Source organism: Equus quagga, chromosome 22 (genome assembly GCF_021613505.1).
Source record: "Equus quagga isolate Etosha38 chromosome 22, UCLA_HA_Equagga_1.0, whole genome shotgun sequence".
NCBI classification, from domain to species: Eukaryota; Metazoa; Chordata; class Mammalia; order Perissodactyla; family Equidae; genus Equus; species Equus quagga.
This window is the reverse complement of record NC_060288.1, coordinates 32,613,913-32,638,879: the sequence shown is the minus strand read 5'-3', so window position 1 is coordinate 32,638,879 and position 24,967 is coordinate 32,613,913. Positions and strand designations below refer to the sequence as shown.

Here is a 24,967-nt window from a genome sequence, read left to right as displayed (position 1 = left end):
CTTGAAACCCTGGAATGATAAAGTTGTTTCATTTACTTGTATATAGAATAAAATATCTGAAACATCTCGCAACCCTCAAAGAAGGAGGGAAAAAACCTTTGAGAAATCAAACATAATTCATCCCTACTCAAATTTGAAAATTCACAATGTTGGACTTTCAAGTGACCTAAAAGTAAAATTCACAATAGGTCATTGTGTACATCTTGACCCCAAATATGGCTTTGAAAAAGCTTCATTAAAAAACTTAACCTATGTGAGGTGTCGTAGTCATTTGCTGTTAAAGATCTATGCCCTAGTTAGAGGGCCTTCCCCCCAGCCAAACAGCCAGGGATTGTCAACCCAAGGGAGGGGACAGGAGGAAATGCCTCCTCCTCTCCCCTCCTCCACACTGAGCAATAGCATGGAATGGAGATATCTCAGAGGGAGGAAGATCACATGAGAAAATGTGGAGACCAGATCAAAACAAAACAAAAGATTGGCAACCGTGGGAAACCAGGAGGCCCATGTTGTCAAGCTGGGTCCCATCCAGGATGCGCTTGGCAGGAGAGCAACCAGTACACCCGCGCGAAGCTGGTGGAGGCTGGAAGGCAGGGCTTTGGGTAAGGAAGGCCAGCAGGTGGAATACTGGTCCTGATCGGCACCCAGGAGGCCACGGAGAGCGCCCACCCACAGCAAGGTATGCTGGAGCCCAAGCGGGACTCAAGTGTCAGCAGGACTGGAGGGCAGGCCAGGAGGACAAGACCGCAGGCCTGAATGCCAGGGTGGGACAGGCCCCTGACTCACCAGCCCCAGAGCATATCTCCTGGTGGCAGAGGGCCTGAGCGGAGTTGGAGGCACCAGGGCCTACAGACCCCTAGGAGAGGAAAGGCAGGTGGCAGCCTAAAGACAATCCAGAGACAACTGGAGAACTCTGGCTACGAAAAAGAAAGCTCATCTTTTAGTGGGGGGTTAATTTGTCTTGGAACTGAAATTGAATTAGCTAAACTGATTTACTTTCACGATTCAAGCTTTTTAAGACAGGCACTATATTTTGTCCTTCTTCGCTAGACAGATCAATGCAAGGCAACTAGTACCCACTTGTTAAATACTCATTACAGATGTCTAAGCTTATGGCCCTTAGAACTGTCAACAGGCCTGTCCACGTGAAACTGCGTACTGTTGGAGGCCTCTTTGGTTTTAATTTGGTGATTTGGTGGTTCTCACTCGTTAGACTCACCTAGGAACATTGTTGAATTCCTCCCGCCTGGGCCACAGCCCCTCACCCCTTTAATTAAATCAAAATGTCTGGAACTGGGACCCCAGCACCGCTATTCTTTAAAACTCCCCAGGTGTCTGCAGTATGCAGGTTTGAGAACCACTGTTGTAATCCTTTCTCAGCCTGAGTTCCCTAGATTCATCCAGGGAGCTTTAAGGATCCTAATGCCCAGCACGCCCCCAAGGCATTCTGACTTAATTGCCGTGGGGCTGGGCCCTTGCAACACTATTTTAAAAGCTTCCCAGTGGATTCTGATGTACAGCCACAGTCAGAACTACTGCTCTGAAGGCTGAAGACACGCAGAACACTCCCGGGTCATTGGTTTGCAGCTCTTTCCGAAATTTTGCTTAGACTCCCAACTTTCAAGTATGCTATGGATTTGCTCTAGTATTTTTATAGGCTTGAAAATTTCTTAACCACCTGCCAGACAATTCTTAAAGAATCAAATAAAAAGTTCTATAGAAGTTATTTTCATATGTACTTTATTATGATTTTTGAAAAACGAGCATTAAAAGCAATTCGGAACCAAGTGTGGCTGGATCGCTTTCGTAGTTATCACTAAAGCGAATGGAAAAGGCCCAGAGCAGCCAGCCCCGAGACCGCTAAAGAGAAAAAGAACCTACCGTGTTCGAGCTTTGACCTATTTCTTGCAGTTGTTGAAAACTATGAGGCATGAAGTCCAGATTTATGACTTTTTAAAAAGTTATTTGTGGATTCCCAAGACGATTATGTTCCCATCACTTGTGTAGCCTTTAAAACTCACATGACGCTTTGAAAAAATCCAAGTTTGGCACACATGGAGCTCAACGTCAGTTGCCCTAATAGCGTTCAGCAAAAGTAAGGGAAAAATGCATTCTGCCTTTGCTTAGACTATAGTTTATTAGGGAGAACAGACAGACAGGCTCATTTGTATGTAACTTTTGGGAAAGCTAAGCTGGGAGTGACTCTCCTTGTGCACTTTATTTCACTTTTTGCACAAAATGAGAATTTTGAGGAAGATGTCTTAGGAGAGTGAACCCCTTCACATGGGACAGGCCGTTCCACCCGTCCTTTTGACAACATCATGGATTTTCCTTTCCTGGGAGTTTCATTATTGAAGAAATGTCACCCATGTTTGGCCAGGTGCACCAATATTGATGGCAGCCAGTCAGAGGCTTACCTTATCCACCCTTCTTTTTTTTTTTTTTTTGCATAAACTCTTTGGAATTTCAACTTTTATTTCTGAAACATTGTCGTGTTAAAACCAATGCTAATTATGTCAATTACATCTCAATAAGACTGAAAAAAAAATGATTTTTAAAAATTTAAAGACCAATGCTGATTATAGAAACTGCACTCCTATGCCCGACAACACATGTGTTGGCCTGAGGCTTTTTCTGCCAGGAACCATAAGGATTATTGAAATCATCTGCACCATTTTTATTGGTCTTTAGAGTCTCCTCCTTGTCTGACTATTAAGTGTTGCATGCTTCCACTTCTGCTAAATCGATGCAGATGTATGGGGGTGAGTTGCCATTGAGTCTCTCATCCCATCTGTAGGAGCTGGGGGGGGTCCTCTCTGTTCTGTCCTCAGAGCTCAGACTTCGGCAATTGCATAGACGTGGGGTGGCAGTTGTCTACCATCTAGACTACATTCTCCATTCTTTTATTTTTTTCTTGAGGAAGATAAGCCCTCAGCTAACATCTATGCCAATCTTCCTCTACTTTATTTGTGGGTCACTGCCACAGTGTGGCTGACAAGTAGCGTAGGTGCATGCCTGGGATCTGAACCCACAAACTGGGCTGCTGAAGTGGAACATGCCACACTTAACCACTGTGCCATGTGGCCAGCCCCTGTGTTCTCCTTTATCAGTTTATCGGATTGAGCATTATGTAAGATTCTTTAAGGATACGTATGTCTTCTGTAACTCTCCAGGGACACTGCAATCCTCCTTTAGTGCAGGCTCCCTGCCTTGATTGTCCTTGCCTTCCTGACCACGCTTGCCCAGTTCCTGGCTCAGCCGTCACGTTGTCTGGGGATCATCAGCTACAGTGCGCTCTCATGAATTCACCAGTGTTAGGTGTGTGTTTGATGGCAAGAAGAGCAAGGTGAAGGACATCATCCACAGCAATGCTGGGAGGTTGTTGTCCACATTTTGCCCCCAAGGGAACTGAGATGTAACGAGGCTTACACAGCACAAGGTCACATAGCTACGGAATGGAGGAGCTAGGACCACATGTGCGATCTTCGTAAATTCAAATCCCACATTAGCAAGGAAATCAAGCTTGAAGTTGGACTAGGGGAATTTAATGAATTCAGACCTGTCTGAAAGACAAAGATGGTTCTAGAATAGAAGACCTGAATGTCCCCAGATAGTTACTTTCATAGGAACTGAGAAATGTAAAACTATCGTTGTTAGTCATTCCTGGCTTCTGCAGGTTGTGAATTTTAAGGCAGTATGTTGTGCAGTAAAGGGCATAGTCTCTATAGACATAAGACAGGTCTGATTTGAATGCCTGTCCCTCCATGTGCCAATACGCTACCTCAGCCAAATTACCCCGAACCTCAGTTTTATCACCTGTAAAACGTAGGTAATAATGGTCTCTACCTCACAGGATTTTTGTAGCAATTAAAATTAGACATTTCATGGAACATACGTGGAATATTTTAGCAAAAGTGCTGTGTGCAAATGCTCAGTAACAATTATTATTTAATATCTTAATTAATTATTAATTTTAACAGCTACTGCCTTCCTAATCTTAATGAATGCAACCACTAGCTATCAAGTTGTGCATACCAAAACCCTAGGAGTCTGGCTCTCCGGACTCTAGACATAGAGTTGGCACAGTGGGAGGAGGAAGTGCCTGAACCAGGGTGATAGTGTGACAGCTGGCATTTACTGAGCATCTCCCTAGGAATCAGGTGTCATGCTTGGCATATGTTTCCACTCATCCTTCCAGCACTTCTGCTAGGTGGATGTTATGACCATATACACCTGCAAAAGCTGACTTAAGAGATCTGAGGACTTACGCAAGGTCCCTCAGATACCAAGTATCAGAGCTGAGGTTTAAAGCCAGCTTTTTCCTGGCGCCCAGGCCTGTGCTGGCTCCACTGTGTCACTCGGCCTCTAGGACAGGAACTGCGGAGAATTTGCCTAATGGGGCTACAGAGTGGCAAGGAGGAGAAATCAAAGACGTTCCTGAAGTTTCAGGCCTGGGTGATTGAGACGATAAGAGAAACAGGAACCAGGAACCAGGTTAAGAAGGAAGATGATTTATGTTGTAGTTCATTAAGTTAGACATCCTTGGATATGCCCAGCAGAAGTTAGGGATGTGTTACACAGAACTGAGTAACAAAGGTGTTGCTAGATAGATAGATAGGTAGATAGGTAGATTGATAGATTTTATAGATTCAGCTTCCAAGTGACTATCTCACAAAAAATCAAAGATTGCCCCTGCAGCATTACCATACACGCATATATACATGTACAGATACATCCATATATGCATAGATCGCCACCGGTTAGCTATAATGTACCTGAGATATATCATCTAAAACTCATAGCTGACACCCATTCATTCGTTCAACTATTTATCAAGAGCCTCCTGTGGGCCAGGAACTGCGCCTGGTGTAACTGGAGGAGGAGGAGCATTCTGTGGGAGCAGACGGAGGAACGGTATAACCCCAAGGGACAGGCAGGTCGCCAGAGCCAGCAGACTGCTCCAGACCCCACTCCTCATGCCTTAGCTCTGTGACCTTAGGCAAGTTACTTCCTCTCCGAGTCTTCAGTTGCTCATATGGAAAATGGAGATAGTAACAGTACCTGCCTCACAGAATTTTTATGAGGATTAAATAAGGGAATATGTATAAAACGTTTAGAACAGTGGCTAGCACCAATAAGTGCTTAGTGTTTATTAAATAAGAGGATGAAAAGATGATCTAGCTGGGGAATAGCAAGGGCTTCCCTGAAGAGATGACAGTTGAGCCCAAATCCAGATGATGAGTGGCAGTTACCTGAGTAAGAAGAGACTGACTCATCATCCAAGCAGAGGGGGCAGCATGTGTAAAGGCCCTGTGGCCAGAAAGGAGCAGAGGCTCGAAGGAGACTGGCATGGCAGGACAGAGGGAGGGAGAGGAGGATGCTAGATTAGGCCACAGGTAAAAGTAGGGGCCAGCTTGTGGAAGGTCCTGTAGACCATTTGAGAAGTTTTGTTTTTTGCTCTGAGTAATGGGAAGCTATTGGAGGGTTTTAAGAATATATTTGTGCATGTGTTGAGTAAAAGAAGCCAGATGCAAAAGGTACACACCATATGCCTCCATTTTTATAAAGTTCAGTAATAGACAGAACTCATCCATGATGATAGAGCTCAGAATAATGGTTATCTTTGCCGGGCTGAGGGGGGAATTCTCTGTGGAGGGGCAAGGACAGCCCTCTGCTGTGCTGGGAATGTTCCATATCTTAGTGGTGGTGGTGATTACCCGAGTGTATACATAGGCTGTAAACTTAAGACCAGTGCACGTTATGCGCTTTACTGTATGCAGGTAATTTCTTGGTGGTGCCATCAAGTCGATTCCAACTCCTAATGACCCTGTGCACAGGAGAGCAGTCTTTTTGCACCATCCTCTCACCTTCTGGTGCTGTATCAGACAACGCTCCACTGCTGTTCTTAGGATTTTCATAGCCGGTTTTTTCAGACGTAGGTGACCGGCTCCTTCTTCCTAATCTGTCTGTGTCTGGGAGCTCCGCTGACACCTGTCCACCATGGGTGACCCTGCTGGTGTTTGCAATACTGGTGGCATAGCTTTCAACATCACAGCAACACGCAACCGCCACAGTACAGACCAGGGATGTGGTTCCCTGACCAGAAACGAACCCGGGCTGTGGGGAGGAGAGTGCCTTATCTTAACCACTAGACCACCAGGGCTAGGTATGCATTTAATACCTCTTTTAAAAAAAGAAAACCATGTGAGCGACGACACAGGAGTGTAAGCCAGGACCCAGTTTGTAAGCTACCTCATTAATACGGAAAAGAAATTATTGAAGCTTGGCTAGAATGGTGATGGTAGGGTTGAAGATAGATGAACCTGGAGTGATATTCAGGAGATAAAACCCACAGGACTTGGTGATGAATTGGATAAAGAAGGTGAGGGAAAAAAAGAAGTCAAAGAAGATTCCTGGGTAGATGGTTCTGTTCGCTGAGATTCTGACAGCAATATTATGTATTTATTAAGAACGTAGCTAGCCTGGGTTAGAATCCAGGGTTCCTTCACTTCCTAATTATGTGACGTTGTGCAAGTTAACCCTCTGCGCCATATTTTCATCTGTGAACTGGAAACAGCGACAGTAGCTCTTTGATTAGTTATTTCAAGGATTAAATGAGCTAATTCATATAAAGTGCTTAGAAGTGCCTGTACACAGTAGGCTCTTACTAACTGTTAGCTGTTATATAACAGGACCAGGTTTGGGAATGAAGAGCATGAGGTAAGTTTTAGATGTGTTCAGTGTGGACTGCCTGTGAGTCATCCAAAAAGAGAGTCAGGGGCCTGGCCTGGTGGTGCAGTGGTTAAGTTCGCATGTTCCGCTTCAGCGGCCCAGGGTTCACCGGTTCGGATCCTGGGTGCAGACCTATGCACCGCTTGTCAAGCCGTGCTGTGGCAGGCATCCCACATAGAAAGCAGAGGAAGATAGGCACAGATGTTAGCTCAGGGCCAATCTTCCTCAACGAAAAGAGGATTGGTGGCAGATGTTAGCTCAGGGCCAATCTTCCTCAAAAAAAACAAAGAGTCAGGCTGGCCGTTGGTCATGGGCCCACAGCTCAGAGGATTGCTCTGCACTAATGACGGCAGTGACACATGTGGGTCATCTGTTGGCGGGAGGACCCTAACTGCCTGGGGAGTGAGCTTGCGCTGTGAAGAGGAGAGGGCTGTGAGGCCTCTCGGCATCTCATGGCCCAGTGGGAAGATGAGCCCAGGCAGAGGGGAGAGGCTGAGGGAGAAAACCAGGGGTGGTAGGTCCCAGGGCCAAGGGGACAAGATATTTCACGGGGGGAGGTGACGTCAGCAACAGTGTCAAAAGCTGCTGAGAATTCAGTCCAGGTGAAGGCATCTTCTTCCAGACACTGTTCCCACTCCCGTAACCCCATGGCCGTGTGCTCCTGTCCCCACACCAGGACAGCATTGGCACTGACCCACGCTGCACACCAACCAGCGGAAGCTCGGGGCGGCACGGTAGGTGGCAGCCGTGGGAGTTGACTGGAGGGAGCATCCATGGTTTGTGGTTTTGTTATTTTTTCAATTGAAGTGTATCTGACACATAGCATTGTATAAATTTAAGGTGAACAACATGTTAATTTGATACATTTGTATATTGTAATATGATTGCCATTGTAACAATAATTAGCACCTCTATCATTTTCCATAATTATCTTTTCTTTTTAGTAGTTGGAATAATTAAGTTCTAGTCTCTTAGTAAGTTTGACGATTATACTGCAGTCTTGCTGTCTGTACTCCCTGTACTGTGCATTATATCTCTAGGGCTTACTTACTACTTGCTGTAAGTTTGTTCCCTAAAACCACGTCTGTCCATACCTCCACCCCCAGCCCCTGGTAACTGCCATTTTATCTAGTTTTGTTTTTACAAGTTTGACTTTTTTAGGTTCCACATGTAAGTGAGATCATATGGTATTTGTCTCTCTTTGTGTGACTGAGCTCACTTAGCAGTGCTTTCAAGGTCCATCCATGCTGTTGTAAATGGCAGGATATCCTCCATTCTCACAGCTGAGTAATATTCCATTGTGTGTATGTACCACATCTTTGTTAGCCAGTCATTCGTCGACGGACACTTAGCTTATTTCCATATCTTGGCTTGTAAATAATGCTGCAGTGAACGCGGAGGTGCGTATCTTTTCAAGTTAGTGTTTTTGTTTCCTTCAGATAAATAACCCAGAAGTAGCCAAGCTGGATCATATGGTAGTTCTATTTTTAATTTTTTGAGGCACCTCCATCCTGTTTTGCATCATGGCTGCACCAGTTTACCTTCCCACCAGCCGTGCACGAGGGTTCTCTTTTCTCCACAGGGGGCTTCCATGTTTTATCCTCATCGTCTTCCTCCCTAGCACCCAGCCCCTAGTAGGTATGTGGGAATTTGAGGTCAAAACTCTTAACAGAGATCCTGGCTTCCTCTGATACAGCCCCATTTTGTTTTACTCTCTGTGTGGCCTCCTGCACCTAACTTCTCTCTGGCTTGGTTTGCTTATCAGTAGAATGAAAAAGTTGGACCCAAATAATCCCTTTTATTGCGAGAGTATTTCATTCTAAATGCAAGCAGCTTTTAAAAATGTACTATTTTTAGATGTTACTCCAACTGTACTCCTTAAACTGAGCTGTGAGTGCCCTGATCTTTCTTGTGTGATGTGTTTACTTATTGATAAGTAATTTAAAACATGTTAATAGTAAAACACGCAGATCTATTACAGAGCAGAAGGGCAAAGCGAGGGCTGACAGGAAATTCGCTCTGACAGGGGCTGCTGTGGGCTCTGCCCTCAGAGTCCCTGAGAGTCAGAAAGTTTGGGAACACCAGCTACGGTTGTTTAAACAAAGAAAGTCCGTGTTGTAATTCGGTGTCTTTATTCATGATTTTTAACTTTTTCTTGACCTTTTCCAGCCGTGGTCTTGGTTGCTGGTTCGAATACCCTTTCGTAACTTACCCTAAGTCTTCCCTCTGTGCTCCAGCCATCCCAGAGTTTGGGGCAGTTAGCTGGTCTTTGCAAACTTTCCAGTGCAGCATTTGGTCAAAGTCATCATCTTCTCAAATCTGTTTTCTCTCAGTGATGACAAAATTGCCCAGAGAAAGGAAAGCATCCGTCTTCTTTCTTTTCAGCTCCCTTGTTAAAGACTTTTTCTTTCCTCATGATGAAAAACCATAATATCATTCTGCTTAGAAAGTGCAGACCTCTAAACTCGCTTCTGACAGAAGGAAGGATTTAGAAGTTTGTTATCACTCAACTTTCCCATAGCCCGTGGGTCTCCAAGGCCTGGAGTTGATGAAACAAAACCATTTCATACATTCCTAAGGTGATGTGTCTTTTAGCCCACTTCCTCAAATCTAAGAAGATGAGATGTTGATTTTTCTTACAAAAACTCCTCTTGAGCTCTTTCAAAGAGTGTTTTACTAACAGTGCTTCAAAATACAACATCCAAACTTGGAACTTTTTTTGGTGAGGAAGATTGTCGCTGAGCTCACATCTATGCCAGTCTTCCTCTGTTTTGTATGTGGGACACCACCTCAGCATGGCTTGATGAGCAGTGAACATGTCTGCCCCCGGGATCCAAACCCGCAAAGCCTGGGCCACCAAAGCAGAGCACACGAACTTAACCACTATGCCACCGGGCTGGCCCCCAAACTTGGGAACTTTTGAACTGCATGTTGAGTGAGAAAGGAATCCATCTTCTCCTGGCTTTAGTTTTCACCTCTGTTCAAGTGACTTCCGGATTCATCTCTTAGGATGGTACCTCACACTGCTTGATTTGGTGACATGGGTCTCCATCCGATTCATTTCCAGAATGGAGCCTGCATCCTCCCACCTGCCACACCAGCTCCCCCTCAGCCAGCCCAGTGCTCCCAGCAAATCACCTCTCCTCTGATGTCCCTGGTGAGAGCATTACTCTGAAGTTTCCCTTCTCTTCCTCCTCTACATGCTGGCCGTCAGTCATCCATATCTTGTCTTTTAAGATCTGCCTTAGACTTACTACCCTTTCTCCATCCCCTCTGTGACCCCGCCAGTCTAGATCCTTACCCACTCTTGGCTCTTCCAGCATCAGAACCTGCCCTATTTGATGCATCCTCTGCAGTGTCCGCTCTAGTCTCCCGAAACCCTAACCCTCCCCCTCCACCCTCACCCCAGCTGAGGACCTGCTCCAGCACCCCCTGCCCTTCCTCGGCTGGCCTGGCCTCTGCCTGGTCCTCTCTTTCCCCTATTGCTCCCAGTGGGGGTGCTTTCTTCCATTTGGCCTGATGGCCTCACCGTCCACTAGATCACCTCGCTGTGCCTTTCCATGTCCCACTCCTCCTTCAGGTGGCTGAAGCCACTGCCACCCCGTGGCGCTTTCTCCCAGGCTCCCACCTACCCTGATCTCTGCCCCCTGTTTTTGAAATCCTTCCTGTCTTGTCACTGCTGCCCTGATTCCCCCGGGGGGTAAGTTTCTCTTCCTACTAGAGTAGAAGCTTTCCTCAAACCAGACTATGTAATCTCTTCAGTCTCCTGAGCTCAACACTCCACATCACTCAATAAATTCATCGATCAACACACATAACTGAGCACCTGCTGTGTGCCAGGCACTGTTCTAGGTGCAGAGATATAGCCTTGAACAAAACAAGGATTCCTGCCCTTGGATTCGCAGGAGTAACAGAAAATAAACCGTGAGGAAGTAAATTCTATGTTAGAAGGTGGTAAAATGTGTGGTAAGAGAAGAAGTAGAGTAGGTTAAGGGTGTCAAGGTTGCTGATGGTCAGGAGGGCATTGGGATTCTGAGTAGGCTGGGTAGGGCAGGGCTCCTTGAAATGGTGAGAGCTGAGTTAATACATAAAGGAGGTGAGAGAACTAGCTGCATGGACATCTGAAGAAAGGACATCCCAGGCAGAGAGGAAAGTTAGTGCAAAGGCCCTGAGGCATGTGGTCAGGAAGAGCAGGGAGGCCAGGGGGAATGGAGTGAGCAAGGAGGAACATGCTAAGAGGGGAGTGAGAGGCATTGCCATGTTGTCCGTGGCAAGGGCTTCAGCTTTTTTTCTGAATGAAATGAGATTGCCAGTGTCTTGAACAGACAGGTGACATGATCCGACTGACATTTTTAAAATTCTCACCCTGTTGAGAAGAGTCTGTGAGCAGTTCAAATTTAGAAGTAGGGAGTCCAGTTGAGTGTGGGGTAATGCTGGCTTGGCTTGGACTGGGGTGCCCAGCGCTGAGAGTGGTCCTCGTCCACGTATTTTGAAGGTGAGCTGACCAGATTTCCTTCTAGGCGAGATGGGAGGAATGAGAGGAAGTGGGAAATCAGACTGACCTTGTTTTTGGGGGCTGGCCACCTGGAAGGATGGAATGGCCAAAATTGGAGGTGGAGAAGGCTGCAGGTGGTGCAAGTTGAGAGAGGAGGAGGAAAGCCAGGATTGGGTCTGAGAGGCCTATCGATATCCGAGGGGACTGTCAAGAAGGCAGCTGGACCTGGGATTCTGGAAAGAGGTCTGAACTAGAGATAAAATGTGGGAGTCATCGGCACACAGTGGCTCTTTGGGGTCCTGATGCTGGATGAGGTCACCAAGGAGTGAGTGTAGAAAGAGCAGGACCACAGACTGAGTCCTGTGGCACTCGGCCATCAAGAGTCAGGAAGGAGAGACAGACCCAAAACAGCAGCAGGTAGGGAGGTGGAAGAAATTAGGGGAGGGTGGGGTCCTAGGAGCTGAGCAACTGAGGAACGGGGAGGGGTCATCTGTGTCCCAGGTCTTGATGGTTCCCATGAGGTGAGGTCTGAGAATCACCCATTGGCATCAGCGGTGTGAGGTCCTCAGTGACATGACAGGGGCGGTTCCATGGGCGTGATGGGAGCAAAAGCCCATCACAGTGGATGTAAGCGAGAAGGATGAGAGGCAGGAGCATGGACCACTCTTTCAAGGAGTTATGCTACAGAGGGACACAAAGATGTGGGGCTGTGCCTGCCAGGGGAAGTGGAGAACAGGGGAACGACAGGAGAAATAATGGTGTTTTGTATGCCAGTGTGAATACAGTAAGCACAGCTTAACAATCAGGAGAGAGGGAGAATTGGTGGAACCAGTCCTCAGTAGGGGAGAGGGCCCCTTGGTCTACAGTGGGGGTTCGACTGTAGCAGGGGTGGTCCATCTACAGTGACAGCTGCTCTGCTGCGGGGAATCAGTCAAGTGAAACGGCGTCATTGGCTGGGTGTGAGGAGGAATGAAATGCTGGAGACCAGAGAGCTGTCAACAGCCATCAAGAGATTGACCATGGACTTGGGAGTGGTTTTGGAGGGGAGAGAGGTCTCCCTGGGGGTGGAAGTGAGAAGGTGGTAGTATCAACTTACAGAGGCTCCCGCAGACTTCTAGAAAATGGGCTAGAAAGATGGGGGGTGGTGATGTGGGCCTGGGACGTAAGAAATTCTGCAACCCCTGGGGGCTGAGCATTAGGCGGGTAGAGAACAAGCTCGTCAGGAAAGAGGGGTCTGAGGAATGGAGAGGACAGGTGTTTGGAGGATCACCTATGTGTCTTTTTAAATTTCCAAGCATGAGGACAGGAGAGGTGATGGAGAGTGACAGTGAGCCCGGAAATAAAATGGTCAGGAGATGAGAGGAAGGACAGTAAGACTGAGGGGTTTTGGGGGTCTTTATGTATCCCTCATTTGAAGTCTTTGTCTTTTTTATTTTTATGGGCATAAGGTGAATGTCAAAATAGTTAAAAGTGTATTCTATTTCTATTTCCTTTTTTTTTTAACTTCCCAGGACCTTAGACATCATTCATTTTTCTCTTCAGTTCTGATGACAGCCAGTTCATTCTACCTTTGATAGACTCAATCCATCCCACGTGGCCAAGGGTAGGCAATGACATTTTCCAAAGGTGAAACTTCTAGTTCTATCTTGTGTTTCCAAACAGTTGCTCTGGGTCTGCCGTCTTCTCTGTTGAAGGGGTTCACACCAGGATCTGTTTTCTGAGATGTTGCCCCAAGTGCTAAGGATTTCACCCCAGTCTGAGCCCCTCAAGTGACTTATGATAGGATCCACTTCCAGTCACTGTGCTTCAGGTACTTGCATTCTCAAGTTGACATTAGAGAGGCGCCTCCTGTTCCCCTGGTCTTGGGTGTCCTCCCCTCACTCACACCTCCCAAGAGAGGAAAACCCGCTGGTAAACTGGAGAGTTTGCCAGAAGGAGCTGGGCATCCTGACTCAGCCCCTCTGCGTCTGTTTCAGATCTGCCCGCCTTCCTGAGGAAAGTGTTCCAGCTCATCTGCTCTGGGCTTGCCCCTGCCATGGAGGGGGCACTTGGTCCAGTGCCTGCTGTGACTTTGTGGTTCCTCCTCCTAAATCATCATGGGGGCGTCAGCAAACTCACATGACCATAGGTCTAGGGCCCACGTCTCCGGTCAGCTTGATGAATGACAATAGTGATTTTGATACCTGTATCTATCTCCCAGTTAGTGTTGAATCTGAGAGAAAAGAGAGGTATTATTTATTGGAAACTAAAACCTCAGTGGCTGAGCTTTCCTATAAAGGCGGTGCATGGCTCTGTTAACGGCGCTAACCTCCCCCGTTACACACGCCGGGATCCTGGTGAATTTGCCCTCTCGTTCCGTCCTGATCCACTTCCTCTCCCCTCGCCGTGCCCTGCCCTTCTTCACTTCCTGTTGAATTTATTGCAGTCCATTCCTTTGGGTCTTCCTGTTTCTGATCTCAACCCCTCCTTGTTGTCTGCAGCGTGCTCTTCCTAACGCGTGGGTTTCGTGACCTCATCTCCTGTTCAAGGTTTTGGTGGCTCCTCGTTAACTACATACCATGTGATCATGATTACTCTGGGGCCTGCTTGGTCAGCGTCATCACCTTGGGACCTACTTAAAATGCTTTTAAAAAGTAGCTCTTGTTATTGGGACCACCTGCCAAGCCCTGCCTCCCTCACACGTCACCCCCCAGTGATCCTGAACTGTTTGAGCAAGCGTGTGTGATTGCACGCACACCTTTTACCTGTGGTGCCCTCCAGTGCTTTTCACTGAGCAAACCTTCTCCTCACTCTCCAAGTCAGATGCCCCTGCTGCAAAGTCTACTCAGGCTCTCATTTCCCATCCCGTGAAATGACATGTCTTGTTATCCTGGAATTTCTAGAAAGTCCTGGAGAAGCAATCTCTGTGTCCTCCCATTTTTGTCTTTTCGGAGCTTAGCCTGATACCCAGACGAATGAGTGAGTGAATTAAATAATGAACCGACAAAACAATGAACAGGTATTCCTCCTGCCAGGGGAGCTGTGGGCACCGAGAACAGTGATTCTGTAGCTCAGCCCTGAGCTGCAGGGTGGCAGGCAATGGTAAGAGGATTTCACATCTTAGGAAGCACAGGAAAGCTTTTCCAGGATCTCTGTGGTGCCAGGTAATGCCAGATAAGGAACTTCGTCTTCCTGAGCCTCAGTTTTGTCTGTAAAATTTGAGCCGTGGTTGAGATGCTCTCCAAGATCCTCCCCCATCCGACGTTCTGTGCCGTCTTCCACAGAATCCCCATTAGCCGGAAGTTATAGTTGAACTAAAGCCCCTTTCTCACCTCCTGTCCTCTCTTGTGCTGCATCTCTGGGGTCAGCAGCAGAGTGCGAGGCCAAAGGGAACACAGGGGTACGGTTCCCTTCCCTGCCTGGCTGCCCACACCTGCTGGAGCACTTTAACTGACTCGGCCCCCTGCAGAGGACCCTGAGAAGGGACCTCACAGTGTGGGTGGCAGGTGGGAGCGAAGGAACCACCTCTTCTCATGGTAGGAATTTTCAGCTATTTTAGCTATATATTTACCTTTCATCTACTTATTTTTTTAAAAAGGATCATAGAACCACCCTCCCCACCTGAACTCATTGTCTTGTCTGGCAGGAATGCCACTATGTCACCTGCTGTCCGTCCCTTTTCTGCCTGGCTCACTCCACTCCTCCCTCATGACGCAGTTGTACTAGTCAGGGCTCTCCAGAGAAGCAGAACTGATAGGGTACATAGATATACAAGAGGAGACTTATTATAGGAATCCACTCACGCGATTCTAGAGGTGAGAAGCCCCACGATCTGTGGACTGTCAGCTGGAGACCCAGGAAAACCGGTGGTGCCGTTCAGGGCTGATCCAAAGCCCCGAGAAGCAGGAGCTCTGATGTCTGAGGGCGGGAGAAGATGGACGTCCCAGCTTGAGCAGACAGAGGGGATTTGACCTTCCTTCACCTTTCTGTTCTCTTCGGGCCCTCAGAGGATTAGATGTTCCCGAGAGCCCCTCACTGACACACCCAGAAATTATGTTTTACCGGCTCTCTAGGCATCCCTTAGCCTCGTCTAGTTGACACATAAAATGGACCATCACTCCAGTCAGGTGTCGTCTTGGGGAGGAATTGAAAAAATTCCCTCCTGAACAGGGGGAATTGAAAAAAACCAAGGCACAAATTAAGGAAGTATGTGGTCTCTTTGGCCAATTAAACTACAACCAGCCATGCACTGAGACCCATCCTTATATTATCATCGCTAGAATGTGAGAAGGGCGTCTTAGAACTGAAAAGGCACAGCATTACCTCATTTGGTGGGTACGATGTGGGGAGGGGTGTTGCTCTCCCTCTGTTGCCTGTGAGGAGCAGAGACCGTGTGAGTTATGCAAAGGGCAGGACTTGGGGGCGCACTCCCCTCCATTCAGAATCTGACACTACTGTTTACTGGTGTGTGATCTCAGGTGAACTGAAAGGAAGCAGGCGCCCTGAGCTCCAGGCTTGTCAATTGTGGACTAGTTGGCTCTGAGAATTCCTAGTGAGGTGTACGGCTCATAAGTACCTCTGGAAACTGTCAGTGAGCCAAAGAGGAACAGTCAAGGTGAGCTCTTCCTGGAGGGGAAAGCAGATTTGCTCATTGAAATCTAACACCCGCGGTGGGGTAAATGAACCGTCAACACCCTCCCGTGTGGGCTTGCTCCTGGTCAGGGATAAATAACTGGGAGTCACTGAGACTAGAAGCACTCCGGGGAATGCTGCTCTGCCCAGCTTTGTGAACAGCATGGTCCCCCTTGACTGACGGCTTTGTAAGTAGACTGGAACGATCTGAGCTACAACCTGTTAAATCAGTATAGATTTCTTGATGAGGACACAAATGCAAAGGCAACACCTTATAAAGCAAAGTTAATGTCTCTTTGGCCTTAACTAACTTCGACCCTTCAGTAATGTCCCAATCCTTTACGACCAAGGGTTCAAATGAAGAACTCAGGGCAGGGAAAGATTTCTGCCTTCCGTCAGTGGCCTCCTTGTCTTATATAAGTACATAAATGTGCATACTTACACATCCATCCATACGTGTGTATATATATAATGATCACGTTCTGTCGCCATTCACAGAGAAAAGCGGGAACTCTTCTGGACTCCACCCAACATTCACCCTGACTGCTGACTGCCCTGTTTAATCTGGAGGCGAATTAAGCCCAGCAGTCAATAAACTCCACTTAATCCTCTTTTCTTCCAGGCTTTCTTTTAAACAGCAGACTTCCTGGGCTCTGTAGGGAAAAGTTGTTCGTCATTGGAAAACTCCCATTTCTTAGACCGCACACACCCTCCCAGGCTATCTGATCCCAGCTTTCATTGCCTTTGAGCTAGTTCACAACTCGGAAAGTTGTAAAGACTTGCTGGCAACGCAAACGATTCTTCTCTGTGGACATGAAATGAATTCTGTCTGGTGGAGGGAATAGCCTCCTCCCCGACAGAAAAGCCAATGTTTTTTTGGTCCATTTCAAGTTCATTTCAATATTCCTATCTATAAATGTGTTCTTTGATTCTCCTTTGAACCTGTTACAGCATCTGTCAGAGTTAAAAACAATGAACACATCTTAAGTGTTCATTTCATACCTTTTTGAGAGTTATGATTTTTTAAAATTACCTTTTAGCTATTTTTAGCTAGAAACTTCTAGGTCAGTACGGGTAAAGCTGGTTATCTCTGAGGTCGTCTTTGAGTAAAGAAGAGAAATAACACACCACCATCACCCCTGCAGTCTACTCCTGGGCCCTCCACCGCCCCGTCATAAGGCCCACGTGCTCCACCCAGGTGCCTTTCTCTGGCAATTGGCACCAGTGTGTACGTGTGTTTGAAAAGTTTGAAATGAAATTAGGATTTAGAGCGAATTGCTGTGAATTGCTGTTACAATAAGGATTGAGAAGACAATGAAAATAATCAACAGCAAGTTGACCTTAAAAGTTGTGCTTCTGAAGTTTTTCTCCTCGATCTTGAAGTAAAATGCATCCCTTTGAGATAAGGCCTGCTGGTGGTACAGTCAGAGGGCACCATCCAGCACGCTCAGCATTCTCAGACGCTCTGCTAACTTTTTGTGCTGCTTGCAGCCTTATAATTTCAATTTATTTTTAAAAATGTACCAGTGGGGACAAAATGGTGCTCTGCTAGAGAGGAAAGTTGACTAGCCACGGTCGGAATTCTTAAGGCAGTGTCACGTCCTGCAGTCGGTGCCTTCAGAGGCAGACTATGGTCTCCAAGGGTAAGGCTGCATTGGTACTTGTGTTTACAGATGATATCAACAGCACAAGGCCCTGAGACGTGGACGTGCTGGGGGGCCTGAGATGAACAATAAGTATGGGCTGTCCTCGGGGAGTATTGGGAGAGCATCCTTAAGACCTTCCGCTTACTAGAACGAGTTTAACTAAAGCTCAGTAATAAGCAGAATCATGTGTCTTATTATGTGTATAATATGAATAAAACCTGCCAATCGTCTTTGTTTCTATGACAACGCATTCCTATCCATGCATGCCCTTATATAGAGTGTATTTGTAGGATAAATTCCCAAATTAACTTTTAATTTTAAGTAACCTAAATCTTGGTTATGCTTTCCCAGAAATTATTTTACTTAGGACTGGAAAGTCAACATGCACATAGTCTCAATTATTTTAAGTGAAGAATCAGATCTTTGTAATTCTTTGCCTCCTCTGATTTCAAGCTGAATAAATAAATAAAAGGAAGCATTTTCATTTGTTGACTTTTGTATTGCGTGCTTTAAACTGAGGTCAGGGACTGTTTCTTAATCATCTTTGCTTCCCCAGCACCTTGCACGTGCCTGGCAGACAGTAAGCATTCAATTAATGTGGGAGGAAGAAAAATGAAGAATCAAAGAAATTAGCTACTGAAGTCACTTTTGAAACATTTGAAATGTTTACATTTGTCCTTTTCTACTGGATTAAAAACAGATTTGATTTACTGCTTATCCATATACCAACAAATATCCTTGATCCCACTTTTCCTTGTTAAGAAAAACTGTATCCTAAATATGTGTGTGTGGCCACTGCACAGAGTTTAGAAAAATACACACAAACTCTTCATAGGGGTTACCTCTGGTAAGTGGTGGGGGACGTGAGAACTGAGGCATCTGGATGCTTTGGGCTTCTGGAAACAAAAATCTCGACAAAAAAGTAGCTTAAAGAATTAACTTTTTTTTTTCCCCTCTGACATTAAAAGGACAAAGGAAGGACAATTCCTTGTTCCATCACTCCTGTGACTTAGAAACGTTATCTAGTATCCGGGCCTTCCCATTGCCCCACTTGGCCATTTTAAGTGTGTCCTGGGGCCTCAGGTGGCTCCGTGTATCCTGTGTTGGCATGACAGAGTCCAGCAAATCAGAGACATGTTTTTGCTTCTGCATTAGTTTATATTAGTGAGAAAGAGCCGCTCCCCAGCAGACTTAGTCTCAGGTCCCATTGGCCAGGGTTGGGTGCAGCTCATGTCTGCCCCAGTCCTTTGCAAGGGAAATGAGATCCCTGTGATTAGCTTGGACCAATCCTGAGTCTTCCCCTTGGGCTGGGAAGGGGCTCCTGCCTTGAACACGTGGCCCTGCAGAGGTTAGCCCACAGAAAAAGACAGGCCATGCCATCAAGGAGGGAAAGACAAGAGCGGGTTTGAGTAACAGACAGCAGTGTCCAACATAGGAAAATTCACCTTTTACTTTATGTCCTTCTATATTGTTTCAATTATCAACCACTTTTATAACTCGTTTTTTAAATATATGATTATATCCAACCTTAGTAAGAGTCTTTCTTGATCTCCAGTTTCACTGCAACATGGTCTGGCAATTCACTGAGTTTGTAGATTGTGGGTTTTTTCCTTCCAGCTTGACTCATCATTTAGCCAAAGCAGATCTTTTGGCAGGCTTCTGCCTCACTGTCTTCATTTGCAAAATTAAGTGAAAGCCTTTCCACTCCTATCTCAGGTGGGTAGCGGAAGTAACTAAAAACAGTAATAAAGTCACCACGCGAGGAGAATCATTAGTGCATCTTCAGGATCCCGCTGCCACCCACCCAATCAGGTGAAAGCGTTCACCTGCGATGCCTTACGTTGCAAAATTCAAAACCAGCAATGAGGAAAGAGAATTAACTCCATGGCCATATTTAAGTTTATTGGGTTAATTCCATTAATGTTGGAGCTATTTTTTTCGTAGTAGGATCTTCTTTTCTTAAAAACAAAAGTAGTATGAAAACCCAGTAGAAGAACAATTCGTTCTTTCTCTGATTTCGCCAGAGATGTGGACTGAAGAATGTATTCTTTCCTGCTTCCCACCTCCTCGGTCAGCCCTTCTGCGTGACGGGCAGTCTGCCACCCTCTGCTGATGAGCGGTTCCCTCCACGACCCCCTCCCCCAGGACACCCTCCTCTGAGAAGCACCTTGATCTCTTTTCCCACATACTTCCTCAAAATCCCTAATTTCTCTGAGCCACTGATCTCAAACGCTCAATTCAATCCTCAGGGAAATAAGCGGATTAAAATACTCAAAATGTGGATGGCAGTTAACCTTCAACATCTCCCAGCGGGTGTTTAACTTGAAAAGAAGTCCTTATAATTAGTGAAATGTGTGTTTAGAATAACCAGGCCTCCCCACTGTCCCTTGGGTGAGCCAGACGACCACAACTGTATCAGAAAAAAAGCGCAGTTTAACATCCCTGTTTCTGCAGCGTTTCCCACTGTCTAGATTCTCCCCATCACCATTTCCACAGTGACTCACTGAAGTGACCTCTGGACGCCCCCTGCCCCTACCTGCTGTCCTGGGGAACAGCTGTAGGAATTCTGCTTTTTTCTGCCCCATCCTCTCTTTGCCTGGGGAAACTGTGCGGCTGGGTTTGGAGCATTGCTGAGGTCCTGTGAAAGTCCTTTGCTGCCGGGAGCCCTGGAGCACCACGGATAGAACCACCATTCACGACAGCACCTACTCAAGCACGGTCGGCTGGCGTCTTTGCGCTCCTGCGTCACCTCCACAGGGTTCGCAGAGCGCAGATGCGGCTCTCCGCGCTCCATGGAACAGCTGATGAATTCTCAATATTTTGGGGTTAGAATTTGTAATAATTCAAGGGCCTAAACATTTTTGCTGATACATTTGTTTGCTTGGAGTTTCACTTGTAGGCTGCTTCAGGAAATGTCCATTTTAGCTGCTCATTATCTGTCATTATTGTTAAATGTCATTATCTCCCCTGGATCCTCAGAATTCAAAATTCATCCAAGACTAGGCAACCTTAGGTTCTGCTCTTTTTCCCAAAAGGGAGTGAGCTTCACTGTCAACCTTTTCTGAATAAAATAAACGGTTCAGCACTGCTGCTAACCCTCCCGCTGTCTTTGCCCGACAGCTGTGCCGCCTGGAGCGCCACTTGTCCGCGGGACACTACCAGGGAACCCTGTTTGCCGATCAGCCGATGATGTTCATCACCCCGGCCAGCAACCCCCCCCAGAGCCAAGCTGTGGGAACTGGTCCTCCTGTGTGGGGGCCGGATCACGCGTGTCCCTCACCAAGCCAGCATCTTCATCGGACCCTCCCGACGAAAGAGGAAGGCAACAATCAAGTATCTGTCGGAAGCGTGGATCTTAGGTAGGAATCTCTGCCCAGGAACAACCGTGGGTCCTGCAGGGGACACGTGGAGGTGGATGGAGAAGGCGCCTTCTGATTGCAGTAGCCCTTGAAGGTCCCTTTAGAGCCACTGTTCTGGGGTCCCAGTCACATGGACAGGTTTCCCCAGGGAGAAGCATCATGCCCACCACTCCTTCCATGCAGCCTGGGGCCTTTGGATCAAGCTCTGAGTGTCCACACCTCTGCTTTACCAGAGTCCTGTAATTATTACATGTCACAGGCCAACCTAGACATTCCTGCTTTTTACTGTCAGTGGGAGTGTAGTTAATGACGACAAACGAGCTCCTATAAGACTTTACCCCACTAGCGTGTGTGAAAGACCCAGTCTACCCAAAGGGGCCCCAAATCTTAAAGCCACGGCACAGGCCATCCATCTGCAGCTCGTACACTGTCTCTCCCCAAGGGCCTGCCTCACTCTGCTTCCAGGGGTGGCAGCGAGCGCCCAGCTGCCAAGACCCACCACCCAGGCTCCCTCACTCCTTCCTCACATGCAGCTCTCCTGATAACTCATTTGTCCACATGCTCAGAGTGGTTGCCTTTAGTACATTAGGAGCTCCAGCTTTTATTTCAAAAAGTAAGCGTACTGTGGGGTCGGCCCAGTGGTGCAGTGGTAAAGTTTGCATGTTCTGTTTTGGCAGCCCGGGGTTCGCCAGTTTGGATCCTGAGTGCGGACCTACACACCACTTGTCAAGCCGTGCTGTGGCAGGTGTCCCACATATAAAGTAGACAAAGATAGGCACGGATGTTAGCTCAGGGCCAGTCTTCCTCAGCAAAAACAGGAGGATTGGCGGCAGATGTTAGCTCAGGGCTAATCTTCCTCAGAAAAAAAAAGAAAAGAAAAGTAAGCATAATGTGAATGTAATGTACACATCGGGCATCAATTCAGTGGACATTGTGTCAAATGCTCCTCTGGATTCTGCAGGGCAAGCGGTGGCAGAGATAAGCCCTGATCTCCAGGAGGCTGGAGGCTGACGCTGTGGTGACAAGCGGGCGTGTAGATGGCCATCCATCTGTGTGTGTCTGTGTCCTAACCTCCTCTTCTTATAAGGACAACAGTCATAGTGGACTGGGGCCTTCCCTAATGACCTCATTTTAATTACCTTTTAAAGTCCCAATTTCCAAAGACAGTCATAGTCGGTGGTCCTGGGGGGTGGGGCTTCAACATATGCATTATGGGGGGCATAATTCAACCCATAAAAGTGAATTACTCCAGTTTCAGCACCTTTGGCCACGAGCCTTACCTGGCTTCTTGGGCCTGGAGAAGTGCATTCTTTCTCTCCCTCCTTCGCCCCAGGTTTCTTTTTCAGTCTTCCTCCTATTTGCCACCCCTTGTCTCTAAATCCCAAACTTCTGGCTTTCCTCACCGCTTCCTAGACATTATCCTTCAACAGATAAGTAGATGCCGTGTTTGTCCAAGTTGCATTCATACATAACTACAGACATTTTATGAGTGTCGTTTAAATGAACGATGGTCATCCTCTGATATATTTTAAAAGTATGGCAAACAAAAGTAATTTTTTTTACCATCTGGTGCAGAGTAATTTATCTTTTCCCTGGAAACTAATTTCAAAAAAAAAAACCCCTACGATTTTAGCTACAGTCCAAAAGCCAAGAGGCTGTTTACTCTTTTCTAAATGCCAAGAATATAACCTTCAAAACATCCTATGTTCTGAAACAGAGGTTCTTGTTTTGTTTTTCAAAAAGCGCATGTATCAAAATGACACCGACTGGAGACCAGAATTGTGCTTTTAAAAAAAACGTCTCATTCAGCTAACGGAACTGTGCACCTGATTGATATCAACAGCGCATATCAACAACCGCTCTTTTCAAAGTTTGCCAGTCGTGTACTGTGCAGAGGGCCAAAGTCTGGATCTGCGCTCTTATTATTTCCAGGTTGGGGAACTCTGCCGGCCCCTTCCTGTCGCTCGTGCGTTTCTGTGCACAGATCGTGCACAGTCCTGCCCCCTGCCCGATTCCTCCAATTGTTTTGCCACTCAGCTCTCCTGCTTGGTGGTTTTCTAGGAGGCAAGTGTCTATCTACCTGCTTGCCCCCAGGGATTAATTTTCACAAGGCCCTTTGGAATTCTTTGAGTTTCAGAGCTGGAGCCGTGGACCCAAGTTTCTGTTTCTTTCCTCTCCCATAATTCATGTCCTGTTTCTGATTTGTCATTGATTACACCATCTGTGTGTGCCCTTGGCAGCATCCGGGTATTGTGTGTTCTGGAATCTCTGGCTCTCCGCGTGGTGAAATCCTCACCAGAAAGACGAGCCTCCTGACTCTGGCCACTGCCCCTGTCTGCACTGCGTCCTCTCAGCCTGGTCACTCAGGTGTTAGAACATGTGTTTTTCAAACATTTGTTAGTTTATATTCTTCTCTTTCTGAATTGAGTTACAATACCCTAGCTCCAGCTTTGTACAAATAAAGATTTCATTTTTATGTCTCTGTACACGTGCACGGACCTGCAAAACATACAGTCCAGAGCATTGCGTTGTCCACCCCATCGAGCCTCTGCCACTAGCTGTTCTCCGACTAGAGGCAAATCATCTATTTTCTCTGGCCCTAATGTACTCTTCAGTCTCAGGGACTCTACCTCACACAGCGGCTGATCTTCCAGTTGGAACATATTTCATTTATAGGGACAGTCTTAAAAGTAGCTCGTATCACTTTCAGATTTGCAATTTACCTTCCAAAGTAAAGATTCCAGGGTTTTTAGTGCTTTCCTATTTGGTCCTATATTTTATCGGGTCTTTGTTTTTGCAGACATAGTAAAATCACAAGGGACGGACAAGCAAGAGATTTTTTCTTTTTAGCCATTAGAAACATCTGAGAAGTTCCTTTTTCTTTTTCTTTTCCTTTTTCTTTTTTTTTGGCACAGGGAAAAGTGGACACCACCAAAAGAAGAGGTCTCTGTCCCCAGGACCTCTGACATCCTGGCACCATAATCCATCACATAAGCCTTTTCTCCTTCACCATGTGTATCTTGAAAAGAGTGACCCAATGTTTATGAATATTAAAAGAACTGCCTAAGTGCTTATTCTAGTTCTAAGAATTTCTTCCAGCCTCTGGCTCTTTCTCTGGGAGAGACACAGCTCTGGGGAGTCCATTTAGCATTCAACCAGCCTGCCCCCTTGGCTGACGCCTCATGTTGCTGGCATAGAATGGTGTGAACTTACGAAACCTCTCAACGGGACTCCCCACGTGAAACTTAAGCCCTGTCTTACTCATTTGCTCCACGGAGCATCTCATCTGTGCCGGGCTGCCTTATAACGAGGCTGTTTGAACCGTCGTGATTATGTTCCCGATCCGTTCCCCAGAGCCCATTTTCCCTGAAACAGCAGGATCCTTAGGCCAAGATTCTTGATGAGTCATTCAACCAGAAGGAGAAATGGGGACTTTTGAGAGAGAAAACACTTGCGGGCGCTTGAATTTTATGAAAATAAACAGGAAAACAGAAATCAAGTTCCTGGCACTAGGAAGCAGAATGTAGCTTTACCTGATATTGGTAATGCATACTCTATCTGAAAGCATTTTCCAGGAATTTCATTTCCCCCCGCAGGCCCATAGAATAGAATTCCCATTTTACATATCAGGAAACTAAGACCCTGGGCTCTGACGTGGCTTGGCGCCAGAAGTGAGAGCTGCCAGGGGCTGGGGGCTCTGCACCCGTTCATCGCCAGTCCACCACTTTCGGTGCCCTAATCGTTTCTCTTCACTCTTTTCATCCCCCATTGGTGTTATCATTTAAGGTTAGTTTGGCCTTTCTCATAAGACGTATTTCCAGTCTCAGGCGCCTTTTTATTGTCTGGGTTATGTTGAAGTGATAAGACATACATTTTATGCTATTGTGGGAACATAATGTAATATTCTCAACAACGTTGCCAAAAAAAAAAAAAAAGTTTAGCCTCGGCATGATTTCCTTATAGCTTATAAAAAGCATTTGATTTGAATGTCTCCCCATGTCGCTGTTTGCAGGAAAAGGATCTCTGATAACATGTGGGCCCTGTGCATGCTAATGTTGTTTCCCCTGATGGTGGACAAGGAACTCCGCCCAGAAAAACGCATGCTCTTGGAGGCAGCGTTTGGTTAA

The 24,967-nt window shown here is 46.6% G+C and overlaps 1 protein-coding gene across 1 annotated transcript in view; it reads left to right on the top strand.

The window, feature by feature from the left end:
* MCPH1 (microcephalin 1) overlaps positions 1-24,967 on the top strand; it is a 233,726-nt gene that overhangs the window by 206,295 nt on the left and 2,464 nt on the right. The window contains 2 exon segments of the mRNA XM_046648531.1: positions 20,602-20,703; positions 20,705-20,840. Of these exon segments, the coding sequence (XP_046504487.1) occupies positions 20,602-20,703; positions 20,705-20,840 (238 nt within the window).